Here is a 20,789-nt window from a genome sequence, read left to right as displayed (position 1 = left end):
CCTAAAAGTGCTTTCTCCTTAGTGACGTATTGAAATTATTCTTTGTAGCTCCGCCCTGTTCTAATGCGTTTATACAAGTAGCGTTTTTTGTCTGAATAGTAGGACGCTCCTCGACAGGTCAAGACCGCGCTTAAAGCAGCGGAGCTGCTGGCTGCGAATTGAAAAGCCTGACATGGATACAACCGAGACTGAGGGGCACATTTACTAAGGGTCGAAGTGAATTTTAGAATTTCAAAAACTTCGAATTTCCAAGTAATTTTTGGATACTTCGACCATCGGATAGGCCAAATTCGACTTTGTTTCGTAGTGAAAAAATTCGACTTCGAAAATCGAAGTACGGTCTCTTTAAAAAAGTTCGACTTTGACACTTCACCAACTTAAACCTGCCGAATTGCTGTTTAGCCTATGGGGGACCTCCTAGAACCTATCTTGAGTGTTTGGGCAAGTTTTGAGAAATCAAAGGATTTTTGGTAAAATCGGACGATCTTAAAAATCCTTCGGCTTCGAATGTCAAACTACCCAATTCAATGGTCGAATTTCGAAGTTTTTTGCACTTCAAAATTCGACCCTTGTTAAATCTGCCCCTGAATGTCGAACTTGCAGTCCAAGGGGGTATATTTATCAAAGAGTGAAGTTATAGATCGTCACAATCCTCTAGAGTGAAATTCTGCCACTTTTCATTCATTTCGATGGGATTTTTAAAAGAGGTTTTATCAATGGCTGAAAAGCATCCTTTGATAAATACGCCTTTCAAATTCCCATAGAAATGAATGGAGAGTGGAGGAATTTCACTCTAGAGGATTTTGACAATCTCTAACTTCACTCAGGGTCGGACTGGAGGGTCTGGGGCCCCCTCTGGACCCCATATTGCGACGCCGCACATGCGCAAAAGGAGCTGCGGACATCGCTGCACGGTGCCACAAATTGTTTTGTTTTTTGTAGGGCCAGGAGATCAGGAGAGGGGGTCTGGCCCAGCGGGTCCCACCTGGTTTTTTCCCGGTGTCCCGCCGGGCCAGTCCGACCCCGACTTCACTCTTTGATAAATATACCACCAATACTTCAACTGCAACTCGTAACATGCAGACAGCTGTAGTGCAACCCAGGGAGCTGTTATTGGTCGATCTCTGCTCAAACATTTATTTCCCAAGCAAAAAAACCAAATAAAGAGAACATTTATATATATATATATGTACAAATCCATGCATCGAGCAGATCGAGATATTGAAAACCTTTAAGAAACTGCTACTTTTCTACATCCCCCCTTGGGTGAGTGGCGCACACTGTGTTGCAACCAGCAGGGGTTCATATATATATATATTTATTGTGTAACAACATAAAGGTCGGATTTATTCAGTCCATGTGACACCCATGAGGCCTGCGCTCTCGGCCTGTCTGGTAAAGAAGCAAATGGAGAGGACGGGTGTAACCAACACTGCCGGCTAAGGGGGGATTAAGGGAAAATCACAGAGAGAAAAGAAAGTGGACAAGTGCAACATAAATCAGCCAATCAGACAACTTTCTTCTAGGGATGCACTGAATCCAGGCGTCGGCGAACTCTAATTTGCATATGCAAATTGGTGGCGGGAAGGAAAGTAAAACATTTTTCCCACCCCTAATTTGCATATGCAAAGACTCAGATAAATCTTTCACGAAGGATTCGGTGGTACGGGCAAATCCAAAACAGCGGATTCGGTGCAGCCCTACATTCATTGCCATGGTGATTGCGTGTGTTTATTATAAATAACTGGCACGTTTTTCCATTATTCTCCCCCATCATTAATAACACCAATAGCCTATACAGTCACTTTGGCTTCCTCTGATCAGTGTCGGACTGGGACACCAGGGGCCACCCAAAAACCTTTGACCAGGGCCCACCAAAAGTTTTTAGACCAGGGGCCCACCCTCAGTACTATTTTCTTCCTCTCCTCAGTCAACCTCTATTCTCATGGTCTCTTTTCTTTACAAACTAATACTATAATCTATGTTTCCAAATATTTAGCCACTTTGTTCTCATAGAAATAGGGAATGACCACGAAATAGGCCACACATTTAGCAGCATGAGGGCCACTGACACCTGGGCCCGTCGGGAGTTTTCCTGGTATCCCAGTGGGCCAGTCCGACACTGCCTCCGATCACGACCCAACCCATAACAAATAAAAATGAAATATTTACTAGTAACTTCTGCATTGGGCCACTAGGTGGAGCATGAAAGGGAAAGATCTCAGTAGAGATGCCTGACGGCTACAAATCCTTGCTGAAAGGCAACGCTGCAAAGGCTCCAGTCATTTAAATCAGTCCTATCGGCCTCTATCAAAAATACATTCACCAACTAAATGATTTTTCCCAAATGATATCATTTTCACATCTTCTTATAACATGTCTCTCTATATTACTCTCTGCACAACCCAGCAACTGCCAGCTGATGCCATAACTTGATGTTGCCAGTTATCTCTAGCCAGTACCAGGGGTGGGGGAAGGGCGAATTTTGGCATGGGAATGGCTATTCCTAAATAAACAGGGCCACACTGCAATGTGTGTAGTGAACTCAGGGTCCCATCATTGAGAGCCAAACTGCAGTGTGATTGAAAGTCCAATGGCGAATCCCGGATTCTGATGTTCGACCTTTATGTGTGTGACAGCTGCAAAGCTGGGTGACTCTTGAAAGGCAACTGCCAGACTAAAACTGCCAGAAGGCTGTGAAAAGAAGTTCTAGTTCAGCTGTGCCCCACACTGCTGGGTGGTATCTGCTTACAACAACAGGCTTCTTTAGCTGCAAGATCTTCAGAGCATTCCCAACTTCCATACAGATCTTCTCCTGGCAGGGACATTTGATTTCAACACCAATGACATATGCAGCAACATCGCCCTCTTTTATCTGCTTGGCACCAATATGGGAGATAAACACGTGAGTCTGGTGTTTCCAGTGTCTAATGCCCATTACTGCTGGTGTAAAGTGCAGCGGCCCTTTAAGAAGCAGGATCCCTGGCCACTTGGATGATACCATGTTAGCTGGGGGGGAGCAGATTGAGCAGGAAGCTGAGCCTGACCTTTACGATTGGTTGTGGATATTGGGGAGGTTTAATCACAATTTGCTAAACAACATGGAACCCTTAGGCTTCTTACCATACAGAAAGCTGGGATAGTGCCGTGTTTACAGCCTGAACACCAGTTACTCCTTATAGTTAAACGGTGGCAAGCAGGCTTGGTGTTGGGCTAATGACATCACACCAGGGGGCTGCCAGAAGGAGAGACAACACTGATTAAAAAGGTCCAGATCCACAGCACAGCAGCCACCCCTTATCTAGTATAGTACACTCTGTAGTACACAGACTTGGCCCTCCACAAGGAGTAGGAATTGTCGAATTTGAGCAGATAAACCCCTCTGCCCGGGTACTGGTGGCTCCCTGCGTAAACTTCTTCGTGACAATCCCTTCTGTACACGGGCACAATCTCATCCAGCTGAGGCTTGTTGCCTTCCTTTTTGGCCTTTTCTTCGCCGTTTGTCTTTTCTGTAAGTAAAAAACCAGTGATTAACAATATAGTAGAACAGGACAGACCCACAGGTTATTACCAATCTGAAAGGCACATTCATTTTATATATCATTATTGGTGTAGAAAGTAGGGATGCGCCAAATCCAGGATTCAGTTTGGGATTCGGCCAGTATTTTGGCTTTTATAGCAAGATTTGGATTTGCTGCTTAGGGAGGGGTCATATTTGACCAGTCCCTCTCCTTCTCTAATCATATTAATAATACTGCCAAAACCTGATGTTTCTTCCTCTGCAGTATTGCCAAGATACGCCTGTTTCTTTCACTAACAACAGCCAAAACACTAACCCATGCCCTTATCTTATCCCATTTAGACTATTATAGTCTACTACTAACCGCTCTCCTGTCTCCCATCTCTCTCCCCTCCAATAAACCTTAAACTCTGTTACCAGGATCCTTCTGCTTTGTCCTAAAAGGGAACCTGCTCAACCCCAACTAAAATCCCTAGTGTGGCTGCCTGTTAATGTTAAGCAAAGGACAGTATATAAAACCTTTCTACTAACATTCAGAGCCATCACTTCTCTGCTCCTCACTACATTTCTTCTCTTGTCTCACTGTATATTCCTGGTTATCTTCTCCTCTCCCCTCAGAGCCCCTTCTCTTCACACCATCCACAACCACTGCCACCTCTCGTCAAAACCTTCTATCTTGTTGCTCCTTCCCTCTGGAATTCCATCCCTGAATTCCTCTGTAAGGAACCCTCTCTCAATCTCCTCAAGAAAAAACTAAGAGCCTACCTTTTGGATCACTAGAACATTAGCCTAGTCCTATACCTACTGACTATGTCTTACCTTGTGCACTTTTTCTTCTCCAATTTGTTCCTGTATGTTGGGCTCCCATACACTTAGACTGTAAGCTCTACGGGGCAGGGACCGCCTTCCCACTGTGTATCCTACCACATAGCACATATTTGTCCTGATATGATTCTGTATATATTATGTGATTTGTCTCCCCCGTGTATACTTTTATATAAATTGTACTTTTGGGCACTGTGCAGTACTGCGGCACCATAACAGCGCTTTACATATAAAGTTACACATACATTTGGCCTATCCTTGTGCCTGACTGAACTAAATCCTAATTTGCATATGTAAATTAGCGATGGGAAGGGAAATCAAGTGACTTTTTGTCACAAAACGAAGTAAAATATTTTTTCCACAGTTTTCCTTTCCCTCCCCTAATTTGCATGATTTGGTATTCGGCCGAAAGATTTGGCCAAATCCCTAGTAGAAAGTAAAGTGAAGTCACATTATTACCTTCATCTTCCTCCTCATCCTCGCTGGACTCACTGACGTGCACACTGACTGCCGTATTCGTAGAGTCTGTCCATTCAAAATAAACCCCGAAACCAATGTCATAATTATCTGTAGCAAACTCCCAGAAGAGATAGGAACCTTCCTCGTGGGTGGGGACTCTGACTGTCACCACCTCCCCGCGCCCCACTGTTATCACCGAGTCGGCGTCCTGACGGATTTTCTCTTTGAAGTCCTTGATCTGAGGGCGTGTCCACATGGAGGGTGCGGCTACTACTGGCGAGGACTCTGCAGAGGAGGAACATTATTTCAAAAATGCATTTAAAGTTGCAGACAATACAGGAAGCCCAAGCACAGATATATATAATTCACAGAAATAACTGCACATAAACATCATAACCCCCATAATCATAAATCTGAGTACATTCTATGCATTTACTGTACCATAATATTGCTATCATCCATTACAAGACCCAACCAGTAACACGTTTCCTTATAAACTGCACTAAGTGATCACACTTGTTAAAATATAAAGTTATCAGAAGTCACCAAGGAACTCTGAGATCTGTAAACCTGCAGCCATGTGCCTTTATATGGTCACAGAACTTCTTGGTGACTTCTGATATCCTTATAATTTAAAGTAGGGGATACATTATCCCTTATAATACATGAGTGATACTCAGAGTTCCCTGTATAACTCAGCCTGCAGCCTTGTGCCTTTATATGGTCACAGAACCCCTCAGTGACTTCTGATATCCTTATCATTTACAGTAGGGGGTACATTATCCCTTATAATACATGAGTGATACTCAGAGTTCCCTGTATAACTCAGCCTGCAACCTTGTGCCTTTATATGGTCACAGAACAACCCCTCAGTGACTTCTAATATCCTTATCATTTACAGTAGGGGCTACATTATCCCTTATAATACATGAGTGATACTCAGAGTTCCCTGTATAACTCAGCCTGCAGTCTTGTGCCTTTATATGGTCACAGAACAACCCCTCAGTGACTTCTAATATCCTTATCATTTACAGTAGGGGGTACATTATCCCTTATAATACATGAGTGATACTCAGAGTTCCCTGTATAACTCAGCCTGCAACCTTGTGCCTTTATATGGTCACAGACCTCCTCAGTGACTTTGAATATTTAGTAGAGCAGAGGGCCCAATATCTAATACTCTATTTAGAACAATGGGATTGCATCTGTGAACAGTACTTAAAGGGATTCTGTCATGGGAAAAAATTTTTTTATCAAAACGCATCAGTTAATAGTGCTGCTCCAGCAGAATTCTACACTGAAATCCATTTCTCAAAAGAGCAAACAGATTTTTTTTATATTCAATTTTGAATTCTGACATGGGGCTAGACATTTTGTCAATTTCCCAGCTGCCCCAAGTCATGTGACTTGTGCCTGTACTTTAGGAGAGAAATGCTTTCTGGCAGGCTGCTGTTTTTCCTTCTCAATGTAACTGAATGTGTCTCAGTGGGACATGGGTTTTTACTATTGAGTGCTGTTCTTAGATCTACCAGGCAGCTGTTATCTTGTGTTAGGGAGCTGCTATCTGGTTACCTTCCCATTGTTCTTTTGTTTGGCTGCTGGGGGGAAAAAGGGAGGGGGTGATATCACTCTAACTTGCAGTACAGCAGTAAAGAGTGATTAAAGTTTATCAGAGCACAAGTCACATGACTTGGGGCAGCTGGGAAATTGACAATATGACAGGTCCTCTTTAAAGCATGGATAGAGGTTTCTACTTCTTTGGTTCAAGCGTCAGGTTTCACATCCCTATTGATACAAAACTTCTATATAGACATTTATTTGTCTCGTTCTTACAGATCAGGACCTGACTGTATTGCAGACATGCTTAATCAGACAAAAGCACATCATTTGGCTCACCTTTTGGCCCATTCTCCAGAAGACCTTCTAAGGGGTCAGACTCCAGTTCTGTGTCATTGCTGTCTATGTGACAGTGACTCTGGCCATTAACTGAAGGGGTATCGCCAGAGGCTGTTGAGCTTACAGAGAGCATCTTCGAGGGGGAGTTCAATGGAGAGCATGATCCGGCTACTGCTGCCTCCTGTTGCTTCTGTATTGCAGCCTATCAGATAAATGGAATATAGTATAGAGTCCTGCAGCGGGTCGGGTACCCGGGGGTTACCCGCAAAAACCTGTGGTACCCTGTAGTAGAGTCCTGCGCGGAGCCAATTTGTTAAACCTGAACCTGACCCGCTTACCTACCCGCTTGGACCCGCAAGTACCTTATCTGCAACCCGAATCCGCTGACCATCAAGATACAGGAAGTGCTGTCGTAAACTGGAAGTGACCATTAGAAGTAGGCGTGATCAGAAAAAAAGGAGTAAAATTCACTATTGAGAAGACCCACGACCTGACCCTCAAAGCTGGAGAACCGTCGACCTACGTCTATACAGGCTCCCGTAACTTGCAACTCGCAGGGTACCGCAGGTTTTTGCAGGTAACCCGCGGGTACCTGACCCGCTGCAGGACTCTACACTGCGGGTTGCAGGTAGAAGTTTTCGGGAACTGGTATAGATGTGGGTCAGCGGTTCCCCGGTCGCTGGTCGGGTGTCTTATCAATAGCGAGTTTTACTCCTTTTTTTTCTGATCACGCCTACTTCTAATGATGTCACTTCCGGTTTAAAACGATGGCAGTTCCTGTTTTAGTCCTTTTTTTTCTGATCACGCTTACTTCTAATGATGTAACTTCTGGTTTATAATGACAGCACTTCCTGTTTCTTGATGGTGAGCGGGCCGCGCATCGGGTTGCACATAAGGTACTTGCGGGTCGGTTGGGGGTCCAAGCAGGTAAGTATGCAGGTTGCGTGTCCGGGTTGGGTTTAACAAATTGGTTCTGCGTAGGACTCTAATATAGTATACCCACCAATAAGAACAGATCTCTTGTAACAATATAGCAGGTAATATCTTGTAATAATAAAGTGGGCTATAAGATATACAGACATTATTTTAATCCCATAAAGAATGCATTTATATCATTGGTTAATAATTCATGTACCAGTCACTTTGAGGGGATATAAATGTGGCAAAGAACCTATTCTAGGGCCTAAAGGGCACTCACTGTACCCAGCACTGGAAATGTTCTAAAGCCTAAGTGCACACTCAGTATGGCTAGTAAAGACTGTTCTGTACATACTTAGGGTCAATGCTAGCCACTGTTTATGTGTACTTAGTCTCTAGAACAGTTGTGAATTCATAAAAATTATGGGGATTGAATGTATCAATCACCGTGACACATACAAGACCAGGCTCTAAACATTTAGTCACAGCGAGTGAATGTTCATAGCTGGGCTTTTATGTACAAATGACAGTGAGTGGATGCTCAGATTGCAGCCATTCCTTTAGTTCTGACTAGTATAGCAAATATTTCAGAGCATGTAGTCAACCAATCAGGGGGCTGTCAGGGCTTGGAGTTTTGTATTCACTGGTGAAAGCGAGTGCACGCTCAGGTTCTAGAATTATTCATGTATTACACACTGGGAACTCACAAAAGGTTCACAACTTGGTTGATACTAGTGATACTGAGTGTACACTCTCTCTCTAGCACTAACATTTGACACCTTGCAAATGATGTACACAGGGGACCAAGCTTGGTTATTACAGTGAGTGCACACTCATGGCTTTGCGATTAGACCTGTATAACACACACACACGAGGGGCCTGGCTAATATTAGTCACAGTGAGTGCACTTGTGACTGTGGGACTGAACCTGTATAAGTTACAGAGCCTGCACCCTTAACAAGGAGCCTGTGTAATGACACTCATGCTGTAGAACTGTACCTGCTGCTGAGCAAGTTGCACTTGATAGAGTTGTTGCATGTACTGCTGGTAATGCTGCTCCTGGAGCTGACGGATAAGGATCTGTTGCTGCTCAAAGTTGCCAGGGTACTGCTGGGCCGCATACTGTTGGAACTGCACTGCTGTCTGTGAGTTCAGCGCTGCCATAATCTGCTGCCTGTAGGGACAACAAGCCAATAGGGAGTTTTCTAACTTACTTCTGTTTATTGCTCTCTGGAGGCACCGGCAGAACAAAAACAGTACCACAAATACCTTGTAAGACTCTACGGCATCCCCAGTAATGTAGGACTCCCCAACAGGAGTAACACTAACCAGACTCAACAAGACTGTCTTTTACAATCAGGCAATACATAAAAGTCTATAGCTACAGACTGCCCCATGGATTTCATATTAGCGCAGCTATGGTTCTCTTTCATTAAAGGGATTCTGTCATGATTTTTATGATGTCGTTTTTATTTCTAAATTACACTGTTTACAAAAAATTCACTCTACAATATATTTCATTCCTGAACCAGCAAGTGTATTTTTTAGTTGTAATATTGGTGTGTAGGTGCATCTCAGGTCATTTTGCCTGGTCATGTGATTTCAGAAAGAGCCAGCACTTTAGGATGGAACTGCTTTCTGGCAGGCTGTTGTTTCTCCTACTCAATGTAACTGAATGTGTCTCAGTGGGACCTGGATTTTTCTATTGAGTGTTGTTCATAGATCTACCAGGCAGCTGTTAGCTTGTGTTAGGGAGCTGCTATCTGGTGGCATCTATTTCTTTACCTGAAAGGGAAGTGTGGCTAGCCACAATGGATGTGGAAAGCCTCTACACCTCCATCCCACATGATGGGGGTGTGGAGGCGGTGCACATCTGTTTGGAACAAGATGAGACCCTTGATGGAGCCCAAAAGAGATTCACCTTAAGTTGCCTGGAAATGGTATTAAGATGGAATTACTTTTTGTTCAGAGACGAATTCTTTTTGCAATTGAAAGGGACGGCCATGGGATCAAACGTGGCTCCTTCATATGCGAATATATTTATGGGTAAATTTGAAGAAAAATTCATCTATACGAATCAACTTTTCAAAAAACATTGTATAAAATGGCTACGCTATATAGATGATGTATTCATAATATGGGAGGGGCCACGTTTGTCCCTAGAACAATTCCATAGGGAAATTAACTCAGCATGCTCACATATCAAGTTTACTGTCCATGTAAATTCACAGGAGATTGCTTTTCTTGATACCAGAGTATACATGTGTGATAACATACTCCATACTGATTTATTCACCAAAGAAACAGATAAGAATACTCTGCTTCATTTCTCTTCTTTCCATCCACCACAGATCAAAAAATCACTTCCTAAGTCACAGTTCACACGAGTGAAACGGATAGTCTCAGACGAGAAACTGTCAAAAGTAAGGATGGATGAAATGTCTGAGAAATTTCTTTCTAGACATTATCCTAGGATGGTGGTGGATGGACAAAGAGGGGAAGTCGAGAATGTTGATAGGGAACAGCTCTTAAGAAAAAGAGAGAGAGAAAATCATGCCAGAATACCATTTATTTCAACTTATAACACGTTGAGTGATAATATAGGGAAAATTATTAGAAAACATTGGGGTATTTTAAAAACTAATCTGGGGGGCGTCCCTGCTTTCCAGAATCCACCTGTTATGTCTTATAAAAGGGCCCGTACTATAGGCTCCATGTTGGTGAAGGCAGATTTGGGCTCAGGGAAAGAGAGTAGACAGACGGTATTACGTCCGGTTAAGAAGGGCACATTTGCCTGTTGCTCATGCAATTGCTGTAGCAATATACAAAAGGGAGAGGTGATTCACCACCCTAGAAGTGGTATCCCTATTCCTATCTCTGGCCATTATTCCTGTACTACCACATTTGTGGTTTATGCGATAAAGTGCCCATGTGGCTTAGCTTATGTGGGTCAAACCTCACGCATGGCCAGAGATAGGATCAGAGAACACAAATCAACTATAAAATGTAAAAGAGTGGATCAGCCGGTCGCCAAACACTTTATAGAATTGGGACATACGATATCACAATTAAAATTTCAGATCTTGGATGCTGTCCCGAAGTCGAGAAGGGGAGGTGACAGGGTCAAAAAATTGCTATATAAAGAGGCATGGTGGATCAGGAAATTAGATACCCTAGCACCGAATGGACTTAATCTGGAATATGATCTATCTCCTGTTTTTAGATAATTTATATTATTTCTTTTAATCTGGTTTTAATGTTCTCCTTTTTCTACAGTTTATCTGAGGATACATTGTGTGTCTTTGACTGAAATGGGACTACTAATTGACGTATTGTCAGATAAGTGAAACATTGTGTTACAATTTTGATACTTAGATGCAGCCCCTAGAGGGTGCTGTGATGTTGGTGTATATAAAGGAGACTTTGTATAATGATATGCTAGCTTGACAAAGAGCCGTGCGAGGCTCGAAACGTTGCTATGCTGCCCTGCTGTATGTGATTAAAGGCTTTTTTATCCTATCCTGGAGTGCTGCCCATCTCTTCTCTAGCTGCTATCTGGTTACCTTCCCATTGTTCGTTGTTTGGCTGCTGGGGGGGAGGGAGGGGGAGATATCACTACAACTTGCAGTACAGCAGTAAAGAGTGATTGAAGTTTATCAGAGCACAAGTCACATAACTGGGGGCAGCTGGGAAACTGACAATAGGTCTAGCACCATGTCCAATTTCAAAATTAAATACAAAAAAAAAAAATCTGTTTGCTCTTTTGGGAAATGGATTTCAGTGCAGAATTCTGCTGGAGCAGCACTATTAACTGATGCGTTTTGAATAAAACATTTTTTTCCTATGACAGTATCCCTTTAAGGATAAGGACACTGGCACTTTGTACCATGGCTGCTTTACCTGCCAATACTAAAGTGCCTGGAAATTACCCATGTGTCCCTAAGGCTAGCGGTACAAACATGGCATCCCATCACTAAAATACCATTAATTAAAAAAAAGAATACACTTTGCTAAACAAAGCCCCCGGCAGCGCAGCTTTCTGTTTAGTGTAGCGGCTGCTTCGTTTGAGTTCCAGCATCTTGCTACTGTCTCTTTGTATGTAAATACTGTGTTCTTAGCTATTTTTATCCATTGGGCAGTCTCAAGTTTCCCTTTAGTCTGCTCCACCCAACAAAACAGTGTGAGGTCACTGAAAGACATCATTATATCTGTTTGAGCTACAACCTGTGGCTCACTAGCAGCTGAGAAACTACATCATGGGAAGGAAACAATGATCTGAAAGTGTGTAAAGGGGATTTCACCACCAGCATAGGAACTGGATCTTAACTGTAAGGGCAGTGGAACTGCAGTAATGAGTGATCTGCTGTTGGGTGTCTGGAACACATAAAGAATCTATTGTAACTGCTCTTGGCCAATAAAGTGACAGCTGATTGGTTGTTATACCTATGTTTGTGCATAACCCTGCTGGGACTGCACTGTAGAACTGTTACATGGGCCTAAACGTTAAAACACATAATGGAAATATTTACTTCTGCTGCTCCATACGGAATCGTTCATCTTCAGCCCGTAACCTTTCCTCTTCCTCGCGCCTCAGTCTTTCCTCCTCTTCTTTCCTTCGCCTTTCCTCCTCTCTCTGCAAGCGCTCTCGCTCCTCTTCCATTTTCCTCCGGTGCTCCTCCTCCTCCCTCCTGTTGTAAAGGCAGCTTTAATCAGATGGCACCTCTATGCCGTGTATCCCCCTCTATGTATTTCTACTGAAACACCCTCAATCCCTCAGGAAACAATTTTGATATACAAAACAACCCTGCCCCATATATTATCAGCCTTGTCGCTTTCAGGGAATTGGGTAATTGAGCAGCTAATTACTCAGGCAGGGGATGTGTAATTACTTGTGTAGTGTAAACTCTGTTGAATACAAAGGGTTTCGATTTCTGTGTAAGAACTAAACCCATTATATGTTACAGAGATTATTTGTTATTTGCTATGTAACCAATGTCATTTAGTCCTATTTCAACTCCATTGGCTGCCCCAAGGCTACACAGCAGCTTGTTTGTAAACATTATAGCAGTGTTTCGAAAGCAAACCGCAGTTATACAGCACATTATATTTTACTTACCCTTTCATTTTCTGATGCTACTGTGTTAGCTGGAAGCAGCGACTACAGGTAAATGAAGTCTGTGCATTTACTGCAGGAGCAAAGGCTACAGTAAAACACAGCTTTTTAAATTAGTATTTAGTAGGGATGCACTGAATCCAGGATTTGGTTCTTTTCAGCAGGATTCTGGATCGGATGAATCCTTGTCCCTGGCCAAAACGAATCCTTAAAATCATGTGACTTATCGTCACAAAACACGGAAGTAAAAACATTTTTTACCCTCATGCGCAGCTCTCTTTTTCCCTCCCCCTCATTGATTTGCATATGCAAATTAGGGTTCGGATTCGGTTCAGTACTAGGCTGAATCTGTCATGAAGGATTCGGGCGAATCCAAAATAGTGGATTTGTTGCATGCCTAGTATTTAGACCCAGAGATGAGTGGGAGCCATATAATACCTCCCACTCAGACTCCCTCCTGTTATTCTAAGGGGTAGTGCACTCTACTGGGGGTATATATACTGGGTATATGCAGCGCCACACACATTAAGCCCCTCTCTTCCTTGGGACAAGCACTGAAATGTTCTGTGCATAACATAAGCTATATTCGTATACAGTCAATATGGCTGCCCCTGTCAATAACCATAAATTCCAACTTCTTTGTGGGTATAAGTGATGACATTGCCATTTGTAAAGTTTCAATGATTTAGATGTAAGGAGAACAGGAGCAAAGGGAATAGGAATATTCCAGTTACAGGAAGCAGCAGTATGAATTAGGTTAAGCACTAATGAGAAGTCGCTCAATAATTCCCCCAACATGAATTTGCGCTGAGCAAGGGGTTCAGTTACACAACTAATGCCTTCAGTTCTACTTCTAAATAAATAAAATAATTCTCCAGATTTACCTCACTGTGGTTTGCTCAACATATCGGCATCCCCAAGATTTTAACCTTTAATCCTCCTTTTAAAAAAAATGGTGTGTGTAATGGAAAAGCCCAGCCTGACTACCTCTCCCACACTGGAGACTGTATATTAAACTCTATATTAACATTTCGATTTTTGAGGGGTTTCTGATTAGTGGTGTGCAGGTCGAGAAATTCCCAACCCGCATCCGACCCTAACTCGCCCCCTGTTCCCCCTCTATTTATAGACCTGCACCTGCTCAACAGTGACATCACAAAAGGGACGGGGGAGGTCACGAGTCTATAAATTTAGGTGCTGGTAGGCAGTGCAAGTGACCCAAAGATTTTGTGCAGGAGCCAGCCCGAACATGCCCAACCCGCGGGTAAACCTGCTGGTCTCGTGGGTAAACCTGCTGGTCCTGCGGGTAAGCCTGCTGGTCCTGCGGGTAAACCTGCTGGTCTCGCAAGGTTTCTGATGTGGAAAGGTAAAGAATCAGCCAATCACAGAGCCTGTTACAGGGGGTAAACCTGCTGGTCCTGCAGGTTTGTGGAAAGGTAAAGAATCAGCCAATCACAGAGCCTGTTACAGGGGGTAAACCTGCTGGTCCCTGAGGTTTTTGATGTGGAAAGGTAAAGAATCAGCCAATCACAGAGCCTGTTACAGAGGGTAAACCTGCTGGTCCCTGAGGTTTTTGATGTGGAAAGTTAAAGAATCAGCCAATCACAGAGCCTGTTACAGGAGGTAAACCTGCTGGTCCCTAAAGTTTTTGATGTGAAAAGGTAAAGAATCAGCCAATCACAGAGGGTAAACCTGCTGGTCCCTGAGGTTTTTGATGTGGAATGGTAAAGAATCAGCCAATCACAGAGCCCGTTACAGGAGGTAAACCTGCTGGTCCCTGAGGGTTTTGATGTGAAAAGGTAAAGAATCAGCCAATCACAGAGCCAGTTACAGGGGGTAAACCTGCTGGTCCCTGAGGTTTTTGATGTGGAAAGGTAAAGAAGCAGCCAATCACAGAGCCTGTTACAGGTTACCTCCTCCTCTCCTGCTCCTCCCGCTCGATCTTGTGGGATGTGACGTAGGTGGAGAAAAGTTGACAGCATCTATTGAGCAGCGACACAAATTCTGTCATGGCCTCCTGTCTGTCCATGTTGCCCAGAGCAGCCCATTCTTTCCTGCAGGGAGCAGAGAGACACAGCAGAACTATGAAGTCAGGAGTATGAAGATTGGCTAAACAAGCTACGTCAGTTATCTCTGCTCTTTGGCTTTACCTTCGGTCATTTCCCAGTACGTCAAAGAATCCAATTTCGGGACAAGTGTCCGGGTTATACGGACCCAGGAGGACCTGTTTGTGCAGCGCCACCAGCCTCAGCTTCTCTTCATATGTGGGGTTAAAAGCCTTCCCTTCCTTCTCTGCATAAAGAACAGATAATTGTGGGAAAATCAGTGTTAAATGACTGAAATGGACACTGATCTGACTCACAGAAGGACAATCACATGCAGGTCATTATGCTGAATGAATCAACATAAAATATTCCTTTCTATAAAGAGCTACCCCTTACCCTTATTGCTGTTTTTGTCTTAGGTTTACAGATGAGAAGGTGCTCATTATACAGGAATTTTAAAGGAATACGGTCACGGGAAAACATGTTTTTTCCAAAACACATCAGTTAATAGTGCTGCTCCAGCAGAACTCTGCACTGAAATCCAATTCTCAAAAGAGCAAACAGATTTTTTTATATTCAATTTTGAAATCTGACATGGGGCTAGACATATTGTCAGTTTCCCAGTCATGTGACTTGTGCCTGCACTATAGGATGGAACGACTTTCAGGCAGGCTGTTATTTCTCCTACTTAATGTAACTGAATCAGTCTCAGGGGGACTTGGCTTTTACTATTGAGTGTTGTTTTTAGATCTCCCAGGGAGCTGTTATCTTGTGTTAGGGAGCTGTTAACTGGTTACCTTCCCATTGTTCTGTTGTTTGGCTGCTGGGGGGGAAAGGGAGGGGTGATATCACTCCAACTTGCAGTACAGCAGTAAAGAGTGACTAAAGTTTTTCAGAGCACAAGTCACATGACTAGGGGCAGCTGGGAAACAGACAATATGTCTAGCCCCATGTCAGATTTCAAAATTAAATATAAAAAAATCAGTTTGCTCTTTTGAGAAATGGGTTTCAGTGCAGAATTCTGCTGGAGCAGCACTATTAACTGATGCTTTCTGGAAAAAAAAACATGTTTTCCCATGACAGTATCCCTTTAAACTTGCAGCAATTTCTCCAAACGACGGATTTCCCCAGCCGAAATTCTAATGAGGTGACTTGCACTGCTAATTAGCACCCTTAGGCCTCTAGACACCCATGTATTGTGATAAAGCCTAAAAACAAATATCAGAAACACTAAATATAGTTTCTACTACAACACTGTAGGATGAGTGTCAGGTGTGATTGTGTCTATGTGTGTTTATATACTGATTTTAGGAGATGCTTCTGCCTGCCTCAGCCATAAAGTAGGGCAGGACTACTGCTTACAATGGGACAGAATGCTTTGTTATACAGATAGCTAGAATCTCCGCCATAAAGCAGGACAGGACTGCTGCATACAATGGGGATCAGATGTGTGTAGTCACTGGGACAGAATGCTCTGTTATACAGATAGCTAGAATCTCAGCCATAAAGCAGGACAGGACTGCTGCTTACAATGGGGTTCAGATAGGATCTGTGCAGCCACTGGGACAGAATGTTCTGTTATACAGATAGCTAGAATCTCAGCTGCCATAAAGCAGGACAGGACTGCTGCATACAATGGGGATCAGATAGGATCTGTGCAGCCACTGGGACAGAATGTTCTGTTATACAGATAGCTAGAATCTCAGCTGCCATAAAGCAGGACAGGACTGCTGCTTACAATGGGGATCAGATAGGATCTGTGCAGCCACTGGGACAGAATGCTCTGTTATACAGATAGCTAGAATCTCAGCTGCCATAAAGCAGGACAGGACTGCTGCTTACAATGGGGATCAGATAGGATCTGTGCAGCCACTGGGACAGAATGCTCTGTTATACAGATAGCTAGAATCTCAGCTGCCATAAAGCAGGACAGGACTGTTGCTTACAATGGGGATCAGATAGGATCTGTGCAGCCACTGAGATAGAATGCTCTGTTATATAGATAGCTAGAATAATGTAATTATAATGTATAACTGTATACATATAAACATTTAGTTGCTAGGGCTCAAATACTATTTTAACCACACTGCAGTTGGGAAGTCAGAGTGGCAGATGAATAACAGGGGGAATTCATACTAGGGATACCAAATCCAGGAATCGGTTTGGGATTCGGCCTTTTTCAGCAGGATTCGGCCGAATCCTTCTGCATGGCCGAACCAAATCCTAATTTGCATATGTAAATTAGGGACGGGGAGGCAAATCATGTGACTTTTTGTCACAAAACAAGGAAGTAAAAAATGTTTCCCCTTCCCACCCCTAATTTGCATATGCAAATTAGGTTTTGGTTTGGTATTCGGCCCGAATCTTTCAAAAAAAAAAAAACCAATAATACCAAAATGAAAGCCTTACAGTCATTCCGTTTGGTTGCTAGGGTCAGTGACCCTGATAGCATTTTCTTTCTCAAGCCTGAAATGACCAATCAATAAAGTCTATGCAAAAACATACCAAGAGTTTATTTATAGGTGATCTCCTCCATTATATTTAATTATTACACTTTTATTTAATGTTGTCTGTTCTTGTTGCTGAGTGCCAGTGCTTCTTAATGGAGAGAAGCATTGAATGGAAAGGATCTGTTAATGCAAATCTGGCACTTTGACAGGGAGGAGAGGAAATGCAAACAGGAGTGAGGGGGAAGTGGCTGAACTTACGTGAGACGATGAATTTACAATACACTGCGCCTGCCCCAGAGAAAGGCAACGTACCACAACTGCTGTGGAACAATTAGTCCCAGTGGCCAACACCTGGGTGGCACATGCCAGCGATCCACAAAAGGGAAGGAAATACAAAAAAGCCTTCGCTGATACCCTGTGCCACTAGCAGACTAACAGCAGTAATAATCCTCTGAGTGCAGGAGTAACATGGGATACATTGTGAGAGTGGAAGAGATCCCCTAATTCTGAGGCCATTGGTTTCACTGATTAATCTGAGCCAGTCTGACAGACTCCAGGGGGGAGTCAATGCCAGGCTGAGGATAGAGGGGAGTCAATACCAGGCTGAGGGTGCCAGGGGTAGTCAATGCCAGGCTGAGGGTGCCAGGGGGAGTCAATGCCAGGCTGAGGGTGCCAGGGGGAGTCAATGCCAAGCTGAGGGTGCCAGGGGGAGTCAATGCAAGGCTGAGGGTGCCAGGGGGAGTCAATACCAGGCTGAGGGTAGAGGGGGAGTCAATGCCAGGCTGAGGGTAGAGGGGTAGTCAATGCCAGGCTGAGGGTGCCAGGGGGAGTCAATGCCAGGCTGAGGGTGCCAGGGGGAGTCAATGCCAAGCTGAGGGTGCCAGGGGGAGTCAATGCCAAGCTGAGGGTGCCAGGGGGAGTCAATGCAAGGCTGAGGGTGCCAGGGGGAGTCAATACCAGGCTGAGGGTAGAGGGGGAGTCAATGCCAGGCTGAGGGAAGAGGGGGAGTCAATGCCAGGCTGAGGGAAGAGGGGGAGTCAATGCCAGGCTGAGGGTGCCAGGGGGAGTCAATACCAGGCTGAGGGTAGAGGGGGAGTCAATGCCAGGCTGAGGGTGCCAGGGGGAGTCAATACCAGGCTGAGGGAAGAGGGGGAGTCAATGCCAGGCTGAGGGGGAGACAATACCAGGCTGAGGGTAGAGGGGGGAATCAATGGAAGCGGAACTGATATAAACAGGGGGCAGAGATTAGACAGGACACCTGGTCAATAGGGACATTACCTTTAAAGAACCTGAGGGCGAGGCCATAAATTTCCTCCAGGCTAAAGCCCCAGCGCTGCTCCATACTTAGGGCCGCCGCCTCTGTCTGTGCCCGCAGCTCCTGGCTCAAGTCGTCCTCTTGCTCCGCGAGACTGACATCCCCAACCCCGGGACGGCTCAGTTCTTCCGAGTCGGGACTCAGGGTCAAGCCGTCTATGGACACCTCTAGCCGCTCTGCGCCGCTCACCACCGCCATCCTACTGCCCTCACAGCGCCGGCCACGTCCCGACTTCCGGCTCCACCAGCTCGGGCACGCGGGGCCGCGCACGTCGCCTCCGCCAGGGGGAGGGGGTGAGCGAGCGCGCGTTCCACCATTGGCCTAAACGCGTCCAGTGTGAGAGGCGCGCGCGTAGGGGCGGGACTTATGTATCCAATGATGATTCATTGTAGATTGGCGGATAGTCTCCGGAGCTACTCAGTATCAGTATGATCGGCAGCCGTCGGTGGGGGCTGGTTCATTAATAGTATGTGCCATTAGGGGGGAAACTGGAGGGAGAATGTGTATTTGTGGTTACTATTTTTCCTACATATCTCAGGCACCCCCTCCCCATCTAGATATGAACTCCTGCCTCCAGTCCCTGCACTGCCTGGGGATCCGTCCATTTGTCATACAAATACAAGGCACTACGTTTTCCCAGGAGCAGTAACCCATAGCAACCAATAAGCTGCTTGCATTTAAACATGTGACTTGCAAACTCTGCCTGCTGATTGGTTGCTATGGGTTGCTAAACCTGCAAACTCAGGGCCTTGTATTGCCTTACAGAAATATAAAATATATAGTGAATAAAGTACCCCCTTTTGTAAAATATAAGGATATTCTAAGTTACCGAGGAGTTTCATGACCATATAAAAACACGAGGCCAAAGGTAACTTCTAATATCCTCATATTTTGCAACTGGGGGTACTTTATTTATTATAAAACACAAATTTAATCGTACGATCGAGCGATTTAACTTCAATCGTTTGATGGCCAAATTCGGTGAAAAATACTTTGAATTCGAATTCGAAGTATTTTAATTTGATGGTCGAATTTCAAAGTATTTTACACTTGAAATTCGACCCTTGATAAATCTGCCCCTAAGGGTAGAGACACATGCTGCTATTAAATGTGCAGGAAGGAGGGGCTCAGCCTCCGGCCAGTATTTACTCCACTGCCTGAGACTATTTATTAGGAATGCACCGAATCCACAATTTTGGATTCGGCCGAACCACCGAAGCCTTCGCAAAAGATTCGGCCGAATACCGAACCAAATCCTAATTTGCATATGCAAATTAGGGGGTGGAAGGGGAAAAAATGTTACTTCCTTGTTTTGTGACAAAAAGTCACGCGATTTCCCTCCCTGCCCCTAATTTGCATATTCAAATTCGGATTTGGTTCGGCGGGGCAGAAGGATCGGCCAAATCTGAATCCTGCTGAAAAAGGTTGAATCCTGGCCAAATCCCGAACCAAATCCTGGATTCGGTGCATCCCTACTATTTATTACATTACATTGCACCCATCGAGTTTAAATCCAGTGATTAAAATTCTATCACAGATGGCAGCTATAGATTTGGGTGAAAATTACTTTTATATCTTTGTGGGTGCAGCAAAATCAGCATCGAACTGGGGCGTTGTTGGCCCACCAGGGCTGCGATACCAGATATTGGAATATTCTAACTCAGGACCCACATTTGAAAAATATTTTACCACCCCAACTTTGCATACAAGAAGGGATGGAGTTTAGGTTCTATGTTGTCCCCTAGTCTATTCACAGACTCAAAACCCACAAGACCCACTCACTGGTTAGACACTAAGGGTTGTTATAGATGTGGGGTATCCCGATGTGGGTTCTGCAAATTCATTAAACCATCGAGGGACTTTGTAGGAATCAATAACTCCAGACGCTACAAGTTTAATTTCTATGCAAATTGTGGTACAGGTATGGGGCCTGTTATCCAGAATGCTTGGGACCTGGGGTTTTCTGGATAACTGATCTTTTCGTAATTTAGTTCTTCATGCCTTAAGTCTACTAGAAATTAATTTAAACATTAAATAAACCCAATAGGCTGGTTTTACTTCCAATAAGGATGAATTATATCTTAGTTGTGATCAAGTACAAGCTACTGTTTTATTATTACAGAGAAAAAGGAAATCATTTTTAAAAATTTTAATTATTTGGATAAAATGGAGTCTATGGGAGACATCCAGAAAGCTCCGAATTATGGAATGGCTATCGGGTTTCCGGATAAGGGATCCTTTACCTGTA

The 20,789-nt window shown here is 44.1% G+C and overlaps 1 protein-coding gene across 2 annotated transcripts; it reads right to left on the bottom strand.

The window, feature by feature from the left end:
• Positions 1–1,123: 1,123 nt before the first annotated feature.
• Positions 1,124–18,872, bottom strand: acbd3.S (acyl-CoA binding domain containing 3 S homeolog). 2 transcript variants are annotated; one of them, XM_041564232.1, is made up of 9 exons: positions 18,505–18,872; positions 14,882–15,023; positions 14,645–14,785; positions 12,148–12,306; positions 8,618–8,792; positions 6,701–6,902; positions 4,805–5,089; positions 4,340–4,440; positions 1,124–3,509 (listed from the first exon to the last, which is right to left on the bottom strand). In XM_041564232.1, exons 1-9 carry the CDS (start codon positions 18,737–18,739, stop codon positions 3,261–3,263), a joined length of 1,689 nt encoding a protein of 562 aa, XP_041420166.1. In that variant the 5' UTR covers positions 18,740–18,872; the 3' UTR covers positions 1,124–3,260. The 2 variants fall into 2 exon arrangements, with proteins under 2 accessions (XP_041420166.1, XP_018120430.1); XM_018264941.2 differs by lacking the exon at positions 4,340–4,440 and having other exon boundaries at positions 18,505–18,868.
• Positions 18,873–20,789: the final 1,917 nt, after the last annotated feature.

The sequence above is a fragment of the Xenopus laevis genome, chromosome 5S, assembly GCF_017654675.1.
Source record: "Xenopus laevis strain J_2021 chromosome 5S, Xenopus_laevis_v10.1, whole genome shotgun sequence".
Classification (NCBI taxonomy): Eukaryota; Metazoa; Chordata; class Amphibia; order Anura; family Pipidae; genus Xenopus; species Xenopus laevis.
This window is presented reverse-complemented; position numbering and strand designations above follow the sequence as displayed.

What these genes read in the sequence shown, in the direction of transcription:
- acbd3.S (XM_041564232.1), bottom strand. Translation starts at nt 18,739, where the DNA reads ATGGCGGTGGTGAGCGGCGCAGAGCGGCTAGAGGTGTCCATAGACGGC. An exon ending in GTACTGGGAAATGACCGAAG is followed by an intron (nt 14,786 to 14,881) that starts GTAAAGCCAAAG and finishes TGCTCCCTGCAG; the next exon opens with GAAAGAATGGGCTGCTCTGG. An exon ending in GAGGAGCAGGAGAGGAGGAG is followed by an intron (nt 12,307 to 14,644) that starts GTAACCTGTAAC and finishes CCTTTACAACAG; the next exon opens with GAGGGAGGAGGAGGAGCACC.